The following is a 16,277-nucleotide window of genomic DNA, read 5'->3' as shown; positions in this document are numbered from 1 at the left end:
AGGACAGGAAGATAACTTTGAGGAATGGCTGCCTGCCAGAAGTTAACTCAAGATTCAGTATTTGACATAGTACACCTGAGAACAAGGAACAGGAGGCAACAGAGAAAAGCAAAGAAAGACAATGAGTGGGACAAAATTCAGTGACCAAAAAAAACCCAAAATCCAAAGAAACCCCAGCATGTACTCCTCCAGTTTCCTGTTTCCACTGGAAACATGGATTGTTTCTTTCTGTCTCATACTGGTGACAGATTGTGCAAAATGTATGTGGAGAGCTGGCTGGAACACAGCTCACAGGCTGCCAAGGACCAAATGTGTAACTATTTCAAAATGACAGCAACACAGCCATTAGATATTTGATGAGAAAATCTTTTAAGTCATAGGTTTCAAATCTCCTTTTTAACAGGGGAAGTATTTTATATTAATTTTAATCATTGAGAAATATAATCAGAGAAATAATTTGTTTATCCAAAGAATTGCAGGGTGCTACAGTCCAGAACATAGAAGAGAGGTCTCTTTTGTGAAACACTCAATGCTTGCAATTATACTGTTCCACCCCCCCCCCCCCATAATGTAGTTGTGTAACATCTTAATATCAGTCTTCAAATTTGAAGGAAAGTAAGGTTTATCACAGGAAAATGTTTGGTGGCCTCATAAAAAAATCTCTCCCTCTTCCCCATTTGTGACATTTGGTCTGCACTGCTGAATTGCTGCTTACTTACCCAGCTTGTTCCTAAGGCAGCATTCACATCAGCTCATAGCAACAATATATCCTTTGAATGCAGGAGGATTTGGAGTGGGTTATGTTCTACAAACTCCCACTGTTTTTATTGAGCTTGGCCACCTAATTAAAGATCAAGTCAACTTCCCAGTGTTGAGATTCAGAATGAAATCTACCACATGCAAGGATGATGAGCCTATCCAGCAAGGGAAATTGAAGATAAAAAAGTCAAAGCTGCTGGAAAGGAAGGCCACTGGACAAAGTTTATGAAAGGCACACTCTCACTTGCTATGTGTGAGCTGCATAGTGTTAAAAACTAATCAACAGCATGCATCTCAGACTGGGAGAACCAGTTCTCATTATGCTTTTGTCAGCTCTAAGAATGAGAAAGATGTGGTGTAAGCACTGGTGTGGATGCTGGAACTCATGGATTCCAGTCCTGGTAATGAAAAAAGATCACTGTGTGGGCAACTCAGCCCCTCTGTGGTTCTCTTTTTTCAGAACTGAAATGAGAATAGTATTTCCCACTCAGGAATGTGGAGGAAGATTAATTAATGTTTGAAAAGCCACTCTGCAGTGGGAAGAGTTATATAAGAGCTAAGTGTTTATTAATGATCACCCTTTTATAGAAACTACTTCTTAGCACAGTGATACAGTAGATTAATAAAATGTGCTCTTACCTGGAAAATAAGAGATTTGGGTGAATTCAGGAAGATTCAATCTGTTGAAGAATCCATGAAATTTTGATTTAGTTTCTATTCTAGCAAAGTCTCACTGCAGCCAATGGTTCTTTTGCCTGACTAATATCATGACCCTTTTCCCTCTGCAAAAGTCTGATTTGTTTGAGGAACATGAAATCTCTGCAGTTTCAATTCATGGCATTGCTTCGGACTCTTTTATGACACAAAGTGAATTTGAAAAAATGGAAAAATCTAGACACCAAGAACAAAGGCTGCTGGAACTGCAAATCTTTGGTCCTACAAAGGATCTGCTGAGACAATGTAAACCAAATTTATTTGCCTCAGCTCTGGGTATGAAGTTCTTCAAATCAATTTCTCACAAGGCATGTCAGAGATTGCTGTCACCCTTGAAGGCCACCTGTAAGTCCTCACAATGGAAAGGACTCAGCTGCAGAATTACTACTGACTCAGCTTATATTGATACTTGCTTTTTCCCGGTGAGCTGATACTTTTTTGCTGAAGAAGGTCGAGTCTCCAGACCCGTCTGATTTCCTATGTCATCCTTAACACCATAGCTAAAATCCCTGCAGGATCCTGTAAGGAATTGAGTAAACACCACCATTTTGGGACTTTCTGCAGGGAATGCAAATCTCCTTTTGTGCATTGATCACCTGATAGTGTCCTGGAAATAATTTGACAGAAGTCTTTGAGCAGTATTTGTAATTCATAGCAATAGAATTATTTTTTTAACATTCTTCTTCAAACACATAAAAGTAAGTGGGATAGAGTAGGATACTTGATGAGCTGATCCAGCTCATCTAGCAGATGGTCAATCTGCTAGAAATGTAAATCTCTTTCTCCATTCTAAGTAAAGCTGCAACATTTATGTAATTAGAGGAGGTTACCATTATAAAAGAATTTAAGCAGTGAGGTCTTTCTGGGTTGATGATTACTTAAGTGTTATGCTTTTCCACTATTCCAAATATGGGGAAAGTCACACAGAACTGCTGATATCTTGTTGTTTTGACTCTTGTTCAGCATCTGTTCCACTGCTTGTCCTTTGCCCTGCAGGACCACAGAGAAGGAGAAGTAGTTTCCCCCTCCAAAATGCACTGGAAGAAAACAAGGATGGTACTAGAAGAGGGAGTCTGAACTGATGTTTTGTGGAGCGCATGCATCTAACAACAGTCTAGTTCTTCAAAATGTCTGGCAATTGTGTTAGGTTTAAATATGAAAAATGAAGGCAGATGCTTCAAAGAATGGATGTGCATATCTATATGAGTATTTTAGTTCTCTCAATATTCCCTCTTCCCTCCTGCAGTAGGTCTCCTTTCTAAATCAAGGCCATTCAAAGACTTAAAAAAATCTGTGACTGAGGACAGGACATATTGAACTTCCAAGAAACTTGTCTTGTTATGATGATGCTGTGATCATCACCTTGCACGATGAAGATAACTGGGAAAAAGTATCTAATATTCCAGATCTAATAAAAAGTATCTAATATTCCAGATCACTCATATGTACCATGAGCTTGTTTTACATGTTTCTAATAAAGAAAAGCATTTTCCTGGAGGGAGCTTGCAAATCAGAAGAGATTAAGAATGAAATATATTACTGTAATAAGCTTTTATTTACAGTTTTTTATGATCTGTTCCAAAAGGTGGAACATCAGTTAGTGTTTTCTGAGTAGTAGCAGAAAGGAATAAAATTTTAAATTTTATGTATATGTAAATGAATAAATGGGATGAGGGTGGTTGTTTGTTTGGTTTTTTTTATTTTTTAAAAATTTATTTGTGGAGTCTTTGACATTCCCAGACTCAGGTGTCTGGAGAATGGAAAGTAAGTATCTATATATCTTGCAGGACACATATTGGGGCCAACTTAAGCTTTTAGGAGTGGATGGTCACAATGCAGGACAGACTGCTGGACATGACATTTATTCCTGTGTGAAATCCCTGAGGTTAATTAAGGTGACTGAAAATGTCTCTGGGAGGGAAAAATTGCAAGAAAGGCACTAAACTTTTTGTCTTTGTTTTCTAGTCTTTTAAAATGGCAATATTTGTATTTGGTAGACAAATAGCTGTATAAAAGAAAATAAACATTCAAAAAATGCTTTGAAGATGAAAAGTGATAAATTTTTGAGACGATAACATGAATTAAAAACTTTATAGAAAATCAATTCATAAAACTTTATAGAAAATCAACTAATATCTAATGAATCCTATGATGTTGCCTGCCCTTGCTAATCTCCCTGTGAAAGTGTAGACCTTTCATCACCCCAAGCTGTTTGATTCTGTCCTTAATATCTGTTGACTTAATCCTAAAATAAATGAAAGTTCAGAAGCAGTATTCTCTGTCATATATTGCATTGTTCATTGGAGTTTACCTGGGCAAATAAGTATCACTACCACATGTTTTTTTAGCAAGAATCTGTGGATGATTTCCATCTCCTTATCTTAACTGGGAATCTGTGAATAAAGCTATTTATTAACCTCTTAGAGAAAGCCTTTAAAAAATCACAGCTGTTTCCTTTTTTCAGAGATCAGTAATGAAGAAAATAATGTTGTTTCTTCTCAGTCTTGTTCCCATTGCTGTGCATTGTGCAGCACCACCACTGGAACTGGCATTTCATTTAATTTTATGTGCAGTCTTGTTAGTAATCTTAGCAGAGAGGATTAGGGCTCTGTGATCTGCAGGGACCAAATGCATTTGCCTAGCCTGTGAGAAAGACTGCTGGCAGCATGGTGGGAAGAAAGCTTGTTTGGAGACCTGCAGCTGCAGGGCTGCCTCTGTCACCTTTCACCAGTGCCAGCTGGAAGGGTTTTGGGCAGGTGCATGGAGTGCATGATGCTGTTCTCAGGGGAAAGGGAGCATTATTTGAGAGGATGCTGCTGTGGTTGTAGATCACACTGATGTTTCCATTCTCTCTTCCCCTCCCTCATATCTCCTTTCCATCCAGTCTGTGGCAAGCGTTACAAGAACAGGCCTGGGCTGAGCTACCACTATGCTCACACCCACCTCGCCAGTGAAGAGGGTGATGAAGCCCGTGAGCAGGAGACCCGCTCTTCCCCCGTCCACCGAAATGAAAACCACAAACGTGAGTAGGATCTTCCCTTTGCCTTTGAGATCCTTTTCAGGGGTGTTATCTCCACCCTGTCTTTGCCTTGGGGAGGCTGATGTTATTGCCTAGCTCAGTTGTGAGTGATTGGGACGTGGATGCTTGGAGCTAATCAGCCACAGCTCACACGGGTGCTGGCTCAGCTAGTCAGGAATTCATTTCAAACCCAGCATTATCTCTGCAGCAAGTCACTTTTCCATTACTGCTCCTGTGGGGAGGAGGTGGCAAGGAGAGAGGGGAAAAGAAGAGATGGCCGAGCTGCCCATCATCAAGCAGCCTCCCAGAGGTTCTTAGTAAGGATGCTGAAGAAATACACATCCAGTCATTTCAGGGGACTGCCTTTGTTTTGCCTTTAAATAAGCGATATTTGTCAATGTCTCAGTTTTTCAGTATGAAAATAACCACCTTTCTCCCTTATACCTTCACCTGCTGCATAAACAGCTTACCCTCCACTTTGCCAAAAGCTGCTCCTTAGTTATGGTTTGATAAAAGCTATGAAAACACATCAGAACTGGTCTGCAAGGAGAGCAGGAACGTGAAAGGAGAATGTGCCTCAATTTCCCACACTGGTACAATGCTGAAAGAGATCTAAGTGGTCCAAATCTTTCTGTGATGAGTCACATATGCTCAGTGTGAGCATAAGGTCCATGACCCTGTTTGACTGTCCCTTCTGTTCTCCCTAGGCACAGAACAGGAAGTCAAGGATGCTGTGTTCTATTACTGATTTTTGCAAGTCTCTAATCCCCTGTTTCTCAGTTTTACATACTATGTGATGTTTGCTGTGACCTTGGGATTTGTGTAGATAGCTTTGTTCACTTTCAAAAAGTTCTTTTGGATCAGCATATGATCTGTGTTATTTTCGTTCAAAGTAATAAAGCAATAAAATGCTTATAGGGAAAAATATGCAGGGAAACACTTTCTAATACCTTAAGAACTGCAAGAAATATGGAAGTAGGAAAACATTTTTTTTCTAAGTGGCATAATTGATAATTGTCCCCAGGGAAGTGTGGGAGGGGGCTTCCTTCCTCCAAAGCATCTGCTACTAGCCACTGTCTGAGCTTGAAGGACTGTTTAGTGTGATCCCATTTGGCAAGCTCTATGTTTCTGTCACTTTTATGCTCTACCTTTTTAGTTATTCACATGTTTGGTAGATTCACAGTAAAAGTAATTTTGACTCCTCCAGCTGTTGATAAACTTGAGCTGTCAATGCACTAAGAGTGACTGCTTGGGCAGGCAGGAGAATGTCAGTGTTCACCCAGTAGCTTTTGTTTACTTAACATTTACATCCGTTTTGGGAGTATTTTTCGTTGGTTGGTTGTTTTTTTCCTGTGCCTGGAGTAGTCAGTAATAGTTACATACCTGAGAGGAATGTTGCAAATCTGAACTGAATTAATATTGATAATGGTCTTGCAAAGATGCCCAAAAAAAGAAAGGTAGTGTCCTATACCCTGAATTCAGCTTGACACAGGTGCTAAGGGGTCTCAGTCCTTGTGTCTGGTGCTTAGGAAATGACAGAAGTTAACTAGAAGAGCTATGGTAAGGTTAGGAGCAGCTGACTTTGGCCCATGATAAAAAAGGTGCATTCTACACTGCGGGAAAGAGTAGCATGAGAGCTGCTTGGGCTTGTGTTCCCTCAGAGCATGTGGCAAAGGGAAGCTGCTGATGCACAGATCCACAAGCGGGCAGAAATTTAGAACCATTGGGATAAACCTCTCTGATGCCCAGATTCCTGAGTGGAAAGCATAACCAGCCAGGAGCCAGTGAGCTATGGGCAACAGCCATGCAAATGTGCAGATCAGCCTTGGGGAAAATCCCAGATGCTGGAAGGTAACTGTCCCAAATGGCTGAGCTGCCACAGTGGCTGCTTGTTCCCTTTTTGCCTGTTTGTTTGTTTAGAGCCTTGAGCTCAGATCTTGCATCTTTGCTCTTCCACTTGGCAATATTTAATTTATGCTGCCATTTATCTTCCATGTGAATGCTAATTGTCCACATTGCTAATGTGCAGTCATTAAATGGTCCCTTTGTACAGGGGGATGGTGGGGAGGCAGAGCATCAGATCCTTCCTCTCCCCTAAGAACTGCTAGGCATGTGTTATGAATTAGATTTGACAGGTCTGCGGCATCGTAGGTCTCGAGCTTCAAGAGTCCTCTCTGCGTGGGCTTAGGGGGTGGGGTAGGGGGAGGGAGGGAAGGCAGGGGGATGTTAATCCAAACAGCTAATCCACAGCCCACTGAGCAGGAGGACCAGAGATATGGTGTAGAGTAGGATCTGGTTATTTGCTGAGCAGTGTGTCAGAGATACGAGCAGCCTGATTTAGAAGAGGCAGGGCAAATCAAAGCGGCCCTCTGGAATTCGTTGTGCCCTGGGAGGTGAGCACCAGGTCAGTAAAGTTCAGGAGGGTGGCTGCTGCATGAACTTCCTTCCTCTGTACCCTAGTCTCCTCTACAGCTTCCACTCCTTGCAGAACCTGCAGTAACAGCAGCCTTGGTGATGCAGGAGGGAGCAGGGCTTCTGCAGGATTCAACTGTTGGTGCCCTAACTGCTGCCAGATCAAGACCTGAAAGCCTCTTGTCTTTCTGCATATTCAGTCCCCTCTATTTCATACACAGACCAATTTGAGGAGGTCAGAAAATTATCCAGAGATTGGAAAAGAGATGTAGATAGGAGGAACCTACCTAAAACTGAGACCCATTGAATAGGTGAATCAAAGAACTGGGACTGGCCCAAGTCCCATGTCTCACCTCCTTGGCACATCTCACTGTCCTCGACTGTGTAGAAGGTTTGTCTGTTTACATCTCTTTACACCTCTGTCTCCTTCTGTTCTTTCTCACATATAGATTACCTGTTGCAACATGAAAGATAGTTCAACAGTCAACACCTTAGCCTGTGATTTGTTTGAGTTTTAGTGGCTTGCTTTTTATGCTTTATCTAGCCCTTTGACACAAATAAACAGCCCTTCCTCGGTGTCTAGTCTTGCCTCTGCCTATACAAACATTTATTTCTGACCTACTCTCTGATTTTGTTACCTGAGTATTGAACTGTGAAAAGGAAATTATAGAAAACCCTTTAAAAAGTCAACCTCCCATTTCCTCAACTCCACTGAAAAAATAAATGATTCCACACCATTTTCAGACTTTTTCTCTGCTGGCTTTTCCTCTACATGTTGGCACTGAGACCGTGAGATTTGTGAGCCCAGGGTGCATCCAAGCCTGCCACAAAACACCTGCTGTTTTATTCCATCTCTCTCCATGGGTACAGGCCAGCTCTGGGGGCAGCTGGTGCTCACAAATTTTGAGGCACTTCTGATATAGGAATTACATTAGACTTCTATCTATTGAAATGTCTCTGTGAATGAGTGTACTAGTATAAATGCTCTTTCTTAATTCCTGGGAGAATAGGATAGTGTGTCTACATGGAGAAAAACTTCCTCTCCTTTAAAGGAGAAGAGTTCTCAGTGGCATTTTGCTGTGTGAAATGTTGATTGCAGGCGGCTGTGCAGGAGCAGCAACTGAACAGCATCTTATGCCCACAAGCACTCTGGCCAATGACATCCTAAATGAAGTACATTGTGCTGAGTGCAGGTTGATCAATTGTGCAATACATGTAGTTAAGGAAAATGCATTCCTGTGCCCTCCTGCCCCTCTGCTAGTTTAAGCATCTGCCCTGCAAAACCACCTGTGTACACTATTTCATGGCATCAGCCTGTTGTGCCCAGTTCCATCACAGATTTTACTATGTGGATAAATCTCTACTGGAGAGACCAGCCAAAGTTGTTTGTGTACTCTAAGCATAATTGGATACCCAGTCTCCAGAGATAAAAAATTAATGTGCTAACCTCAGTGTGCCTCCAAGCTGTCCTCCAGCTCCCCCACACAGTCATCTTTGAAACATTTTTATTTCCATCCAGGCAGGGGGCTGGCCATGAATAAATGAGGAGAGTCAGCCCCTCAGTTGGAGACAAGCTGTTTGTTCCTCTCCACAAGCAGCATCAATTTGAAAAGCTACATCAGGCCTACTTTTCCCTGCCTCAGTGATGATCCTTGCTGGGGCCATGGTGGGAGCTACTTCTGAATGGAAGGATGCATCAATGCCCACCTTGCAATAAGATACCCTGCAGCAGGTGCTTTTCAGTGAAAATATGTACATTACCTTGAGTTAACTTCTTAGTCATTTAATCTGTTTGGGTTTTTTCTCTTTTCAGAGTTTGTTTTCATAAGGAAAAACACTCAAAATACTAAAAGAAACAGTAATGATTGGAGTGTTTGAACTGTGTAAAGATTTCCCTTAAATCCTTTTTGCAGCTGTAAATTACTGAGACTTTTGTGAGGGTATTTTGCAATGCTGAGTTAAAAAATAGATCAGTTGTTTAGAGTTATTGCATAGTGGAAAATCCCAAAATCATCTCCTATGTCGACGAAGAGCTAATCTGCAACCCACTTTTTTGTTTGTTTTGATTGGAGTCATGGGGTGGTTGTCTTTGTAATTTGGTGTTTCTTTTCTATACTGCCTGGAGAAGGACGAAAATGTTGCTGTTGATGTGCAACTGTCATTGAAGAGAAGCACCGAGTGCTTCTCAGTAGTTTGTGGGAAAATATTTCCAACCTGACTAATTGGTTTTTGAAACACGTGTTGCTTCAACAGCACATCAGCTCTCGATTTAGGATTAATGTATTTGTACAAATAAATCATTAATGTATTTGTAGGGTTTTATTCCTTTTTCTATCTCCCTGCTTTTTCTGCCTTATTTTTTTCCTTCTCCACGTAGAATTCGAACCAAGTAAAATCCAAATGCTTTGACTGAATTTGAACTGAATAGGTGCTCTCTGCCTTCTCACACTCCTCCAGTGGGTAATTTCCAGATAAAAACCTACAAGATGTTGCAGGGACCTAATTCATGGCACTGGCCATTCTCACCTGAATACTGAGGGATGCTGCCAGATGGGGCTGTATATTGGGCATTCCACTTCTTGAGGTGGGATATATTATTCCCTTACGGGAGTGTGCTTCAGTGGCCAGGCACCAAGTCTCTACAAAGGCACCCCTTAAAGTCAGGAAATCTGTATGTTAAGATGTCCAACTCTTGTCTGCCTACTCTATATCTCCTACTCTAGTGCTCATGAGGCACTAGACAATTAAAAAGTTTTACTCCTAGCAGTGGGTTTTTGGCTGATGCTTTAGGAGTTCCTGCAAAAGATTCTATAAGGTCAGTGCACAGAAATTCTATTAGATGCTGCCTTAAGGTGGAGGAACACTGATTCTCTAAATTTACTGAATCCAATCAGTTGATGCTATATTTTCCTAGCTGTACCTTCCAGCTACATAGCTCACCTTCCACCTCTTTCATTAGCTGTTCAACTTAAGGGCCACACTGATTCCTGTGAAAGAGATGATCAAATGATCTTCCTTTCCCCACACTTAGAGGCTTCCTCTGACTTTTACAGATGTACCTCCTTTTCCTAGCACTTCTTGTAGTGCTCCTTCGCTGCACTTCTTTGTGAGCAGGGGCTGTAGGAAAGGCAAATGTTTCAGAGTTGCTAAAAGTTGTGCAAAAGCAACAACTTCTTCTATCCCCACACTACTAGCTAACTCAAAAAAGGAGATAAAATCCAGTTACTAGAGAGACCTGGCAACACTTTGGGTGGGTGGTTTGCAGCACCTCGCAGTAGCATATCCTGCTTTTCTGGCTGCCAGCAAAAGGGCATGCCCATCCCATGTGGGGGAGTGCAGCGTGGGGAGCCAGAGCTAGTGGAGGCCATGGGGCTATGCAGGATGATTAGCACAACTCTGGGAACAGAACACCAGCCATTTCCCAGCGTTACACCCAAGTTCCAAGTGTGTTTGGTAGAAAAACAGCACCACATCGACACAGATGTGCCGCCTCCAGCCTGCTGCAGGGCCCTGTATCAAGTGCCCCAACACTTCCCAGTTTTGGGCCAGCCAACATGCTTATCTCTGGTGCTAACAACAGAGTAAGTGACTGGCAATTTCCTCTCATTCAGTTTGATTTACACTTCTTCCTGAAAAACGGCAATGAAAAGCCCATGCACTTTATTCACAGTGAGGAGTCCGCAGAAATAGCTGCGCACATCCCTGCCTGGCTGCGTCCGTGTGAGAGAGCAAGAGCCTGGGGCACCCTTGAGCTGTGCATGGCCTGCTCCTCACCACAGCAGCAGCTGCGTTCTTTCTTTGTTCCTCCCCAGGCAGGGTCTAGCCTTGAGCCCAGAAGCAGCTCCCTGGTCTGCCTCTCTGCCCACCATTGCTCGCTGTACCCAGCAATAATAGGGACAGAAGGGGCTGCATGCCCAGCCAGCCATCTCCCTCCTCTTCCATCAAAGAAAGCCACAGTCCAGGCACTGCTTTTCTGTTGCCTTCTCCTTAAAGCCATGTTTTCATTTAATCATCAGAGTCTAATTTCTCTCGTGAGCCTGCCTGGCCTGCACTGAGCCGTTCTGGGCAGCAAGCGGAGGGGCCGCGCTGCGATTCCTTCCACCGGAGAGCAGAGGCAGGCGGGCGGCAGGGCCAGCGCAGCCAGCCGGGCCCGCGGTCACCATGGAGACGGGCCGGGCCTGCGCCAGGGAGGAGCGCTGGCAGCCGGGGGGGCGAGGACGGGCACATGGAGACATGGCTCGGATTATCTGTCCCCGAGCCTCCAAGGGGCCTGACCACTGCGAGCGCGGGCTCTTGGCCGGCGTTCTCCTGCTCAGGCAGACTTGCCCTTTGCCAGGGAGAAAAAGGGAGGAGCTGGAAAGGAAAACTGGCCCCATCTCAGACAAAGAGTCTTGTAAATGAAACAAAAAAATCCCAACAAACAAAACACCAACAAAAAAAGTAAGTCCACCCTTTTTCCTCCATCATGAAGTGCACTGGCTTGACTCAGGCCTAAATGCAGGGTCCTGCAGTCTCTATTGTGTTCTGAAGATTCTTGTTGCAAACAGAGTAAATGGCCTGATTCAGAGCCCATTGAATTGAATTGAAAACCTCCAGTGTGCTTTATTGGTTTTGGATCAAACCCAGAAGAAACAGGTAAGAGCTGGACAAAGTGTGCTAGGAAAAATCCCTTTGTGAATGCATGTATCTCTGACTGTAGCCAATTCACGGTAATCATTGAAATAAATGATGCACATTGAAATAAATTATCCGCACCCCAGCAGCAAGGCATGCTCTCCATGCATTCTCCATTGCCTTCCCAGCAATGTGGGTATGACAAAAAACAGGGATAAAATGCTGCCAAACCTAGATGCATATCTTAAATTATGGTTCAGTATTGTGCTGTATTACCTACAGGCTGAAGAAATATATGTGACAGTGATTTTTTTTATCCAGGAGCAGTATTTCTTTTAAGCACTTGTATTCTTTTAACCCGTATTTCTTTTAAGCACTTGTTCCACCTCACAAGTTTTTGAAGATTATGATCCAAGTCATCAAAATAATTTCACACAGAAATCATAAAAATGCATAGATATAAGGTTCTATTTATTTGGGGGTTTGTCTGTATATATTTAAGGGTCACATTTTGAAGAAAAATGATTTAAGATATCTGTACTCTGAATTTTCTGTTTAAAAAACAGAGACAAGGTTTCCTTCTTCTGAACTTGCCTTCCATCAAAGAAATTTTCTGCAGCCCTGAGAAGTAGAAAACTTCTAATCTCTAAAAAGAGATTTTTATTGAGTCATGTGTCTCCACGAGATGATGTAGAAAAGAAAATTCCTCATTTCTTGATTTTATTTCATTATAAGCAGCTTGCTTTTATTATTAAACTGAAACTATGTGGAAGACAACTTACAGGATTTTACAGAATTTTTTTGTTGTTGTTGGGAGGGGTGAAGGGAAGTTAGAATTCTCTTTAGAGCCTCTGCTTTCAAAATCAAGAATGCACATAAGGTATTTTATATATTTAAACTCAGTCAACTTGTTTAGTTTTCAGGTTTTGTCTACAGAACAAAGTTACTGTGTGATACACTACATAATTTATGTAATTTAACAAACTTTGCTAAAAGACTACTGTGAATGATGATACCATATTTTAAGTAGTTCTTTATTCTGCTCAGCTTGTTGTAGCTTGAAATTAACTTGATTAGGCTGAGAAGAAAAAAAAAGTTCCAGAGTGAATGCATACCAAATTTATTTGGAAATACTGACTTTATTTTCACTCTGCATCCTGTCTTCACGTGAATCACCGTTCAGGTTCAGGGAAAGTTTGAACTGTACAGATCTTTCCATGTCTCTCCTTATTCCATTTTTTAAGTTTTAAAGTATTTTTAAAAAATTTTATACACAATTTTAGGGGAGATGTAAATGAAGACATCTACATTCTACATTTAGGTTTCATCAAAAGATGAAGACATTCATCTTTTGATGACACCTGAAAACAACCCTAAGTTGAAATGGCAAGAGGCACTGATTTAAGTACAACTCCTATAAGCAAACTTTAACTCAGGCAATACTCAAAGCTTCTCAGAGCTTTTGATCTGTTTTTGCAGTTTGCAATGTAAAAGAAAATCAGAGGAATTTTGAGTAAGATCGGACACAGCCATGGCTGGTTTTCAAGCCATTGCTTTAAAACAGTTTCTAATTATGGGTGAGTTTTTGGTTTTTTTTTTAACCAAATCCTTGGAGGCAGTCACCTGATCTAAATGAGTCAGCTCTCTGCTAGAGAGTTATTTCTTGCTAGTTGAGCTATTTTGCTTAAACTTGTACCTTTTATTTGTTGATCACCTTATGCAAAAAGTGAATACCTAGTTAATTACTATGTCTCAGATGAAAAGCAGCAACATTACCCTGATGGAAATTGTTTTTTTCTTGTGAATCCATAGTTTTATTGATTTAGGGATGAGATTAGGGTTGGGCTTTTCCTGCATGATATTCTGCTCATGAAGATTACATGTTAAATCTTGCCATTTTTCCTTTGTCTTCTTATTCCTTCATCATTTGTTAATTACAGTAAAATAGAACTAGAAACTCTGAGGATATATGCAAAAAAGTTCCTTTCAAAGTAAGAACTGCTATCTGAAAATCTCTTTATTCTCAAACCTTCTGTGATTTAGCCTGTGACTTAATTCACTGTATGGTACTGATCAAGAAAATAAGCTAAGTCAAATTTGGTTCTTGTTTTTGCACAATAGAAAAAAAAATGAAGAGAATAACATTGCCTGGCTTGTTTGGCTTTAGAGATACGTCATTTAAGATATCATTAATGTAACTTTGAGAACTTCTCATCTGTTTATGACTTTTTAGGCCTGATATCTCTATCACTCTCTACTGAGCCAGCTTAATAAGTGAGCACACAGACACTCAGATTAAAAATTAAATAAATTGGAAAAAAACAAGAAATAAAAGAAAGAGGGAAACAAGGAAAAGAAAGAGAAAAAATAATAAGAGAAGAGCAATCAAATCTGAAGTTTATTCCCTTTCCAGTGGTCCGGGAGAATCCCTTCAGCTTTATCATACTCAGCAAATACCCTCCATCTCTCTCACACAATGCAGATGAATTGAGCGGTGTAGGTATTTTTGAGTCTCCCTGTCCCATTTCCAGTTTGACAGTCAGTGGATCTTATGGTCATAATTGGTGTGTAAATAAATCTAAGTCACTATATACAGAGTGTTAATTACACCACTGTGAAAAGAGTGGTAGAAGTGGAGCTCTTTCCTAGGTCTGCTGGCTGGCACCCTGACTGCTTGTGGCCTTGCCACAGGATTTTTGTGTGTTTGAGTATAAGCCAGTTTACCACTCTGCCTCCAAGTCTTTCAGCTTTAAAGTGCAATGCAACCTTACCACGAGACTTAATTAGGGTCCAGAGCACTTTGGTTAGATTCAATGGCAAAAGAGGCTTTTGATCTCACCGAAGGTTAATAATAGGATCTTCATATCTGTAAGGCACTTTAAGAAACTTGGATGAAAGGTGAAATAATTTAATAAGGGACAACAACAAAAAAAAGTCACTGGATTCTGAGCTTGCTGAGTTTGCACTGCACATGGACTGTCTGTAGATGCAGAATAATATAAGGAGGTAATTACTTAACTTTTTCAAAATGGAGCTGCAGTGGGAAATATAAATGCTAGGGAGGTCTGTTTTTTATACACAAAATATGTAGCAGCAACAACTTTATGATCATTTTGTTACAGCTCTTAAAATGAGCCAGTGTGCTAGACTTCCACCTGGTTCCTGTTCTTTTTTTTCTTATCTTGCATATATTAAATGCCTTCCTGGAACAGACAAAATGCTAATCTAACACTGGAAGCTTCTCTCTTTTTTTGAGGAAGTTGGGAATTGGTCAAGCAGGATGATTTTAGAGCAAAGTCCATTGTTTAGTAAATACTGTCAGGATCTCCATGACCACACAGGAAGATAGTGATGTATTTGCAGCCTTATAGGTTAATTTTCTTCTTAATTTCACCTTACCTGGAATCTTTTAGTTACCAATCTCCAAAAGTTCAGCTGATCAACATCTGGAAATAAATGAATAACTAGATGCATCCAAACCAGAAAAGCAGATTGAACTTGGAGGAAATTTTAATTTTAAGTGTATGTCTTGGACTGCTACCAGAAGCCCTTTAGAATGTCATTGTTCTTTGGGGGAAATTTGAATGTGGACAAAAAGTCCATTAATAAAGGCTGTCAAAACATCTGTTAAAAATCTGCAAGTTACAAAATATGCATTAAAAACATAATTAAATAAAGATGGTGCAGTTTAAAGTTCTTCATTTTCTCATTTGTAAAGTTCATGCAGTAGGCTTAGGCCAGGTATACCTACTGACATATAGCTGGAATTTTTATGTTAAAAGGAACAAAGACAAACAGCAACCCTTACCTCCACTCCCTTCCCCAGTTCATAGAGTGTACAGGAAGATGTTTTCCTTTTCTGGAGAGCAGAGGAGGGAAATGGCTGTTGTGAGCACGAAAAAAAGGACATTGCTGTTCTGCTCAACTAAGAGGAATGCAGAAGACCTCTGCCCTTCTCTTCTTCCAAAGGGATCTGCATCCTCCTTTACTTAAGATCAGTGTGTATCTGCTCCTTTCCAAGTATTCCTAGCTGGAAAAAATAATATAGTCTTGCTCCTTTTCTCTTGGCTGAAAAAGTCTTTAACTCTTCTGGTTGGGATGTCTGCCCAGGCTCACTCTGCACCTGTGCTTGGTGCTAGTGTAGTGTTGGACCCTTTTTGCTCATCCAAGGGAACATGACTGCTGCAGAGGCCTTAAGTCTTGGGTGAAACATCCCCAAATGGCTTTACCTGTGAATATTCAAGAGCTTTTGAACCAACCTTCTGGCTAAAGACACTCTGCTACTTAGAGATGCAGGCCTCTAAGAAGCTACTTGAAATAAAACCAGTAAGGGTACTTATCCTCCCATCTTCCCACTGTTGATTTTTGAGTTTTGGAGACTGTATTTTTCCTTTATGAATTTGTATTTTTGTGGGATTATTATGATGACAGCTGCCTGAAAAACCAAATTTGGCTTACTGACAACATAGGTCCTATCCTGCCTTAGGGATTGCCTCTATACCTGTATGTTACAAGTCCCTGAACTGTAAAGGCATATCTGGAAACATGTCCTTGAGAAGGAGCAGCCTGACTGGGATTATAAAGGAAATAGTAAAGGGCATTTCAGGCAAAATAGAGACAACCCAAGGTGTACATAAAATGGAGGTGGTTTATGCAGTTCACTTTTAGTTCTGACTGACAATGTTTTGGGAAGACTGTGGCCTGCAAACTCACTGAGCCCCATATCAAGGATGAGGGTCAAATGGTGCAAGTGAATGCT

At 41.1% G+C, this 16,277-nt stretch overlaps 1 protein-coding gene across 11 annotated transcripts in view; it reads left to right on the top strand.

Annotated features, from left to right (window-relative positions):
- Positions 1–16,277, top strand: part of DPF3 (double PHD fingers 3) — a 166,814-nt gene that overhangs the window by 109,358 nt on the left and 41,179 nt on the right. For all 11 annotated transcript variants that reach the window (XR_010440400.1, XR_010440399.1, XM_064713768.1 and 8 more), the window contains one exon: positions 4,358–4,495. Coding sequence is in view for 9 of the 11 variants with exons in the window: in XM_064713768.1 (XP_064569838.1) it covers positions 4,358–4,495 (138 nt within the window). In the remaining 2 variants the exon portion in view is untranslated. The remainder of the gene's footprint in view (positions 1–4,357; positions 4,496–16,277) is intronic.

This window comes from Zonotrichia leucophrys, chromosome 5, assembly GCF_028769735.1.
Source record: "Zonotrichia leucophrys gambelii isolate GWCS_2022_RI chromosome 5, RI_Zleu_2.0, whole genome shotgun sequence".
Taxonomy (NCBI): domain Eukaryota; kingdom Metazoa; phylum Chordata; class Aves; order Passeriformes; family Passerellidae; genus Zonotrichia; species Zonotrichia leucophrys.
Note: the sequence above shows the minus strand (reverse complement) of the source record. Positions and strands in the feature narration are given on the sequence as shown.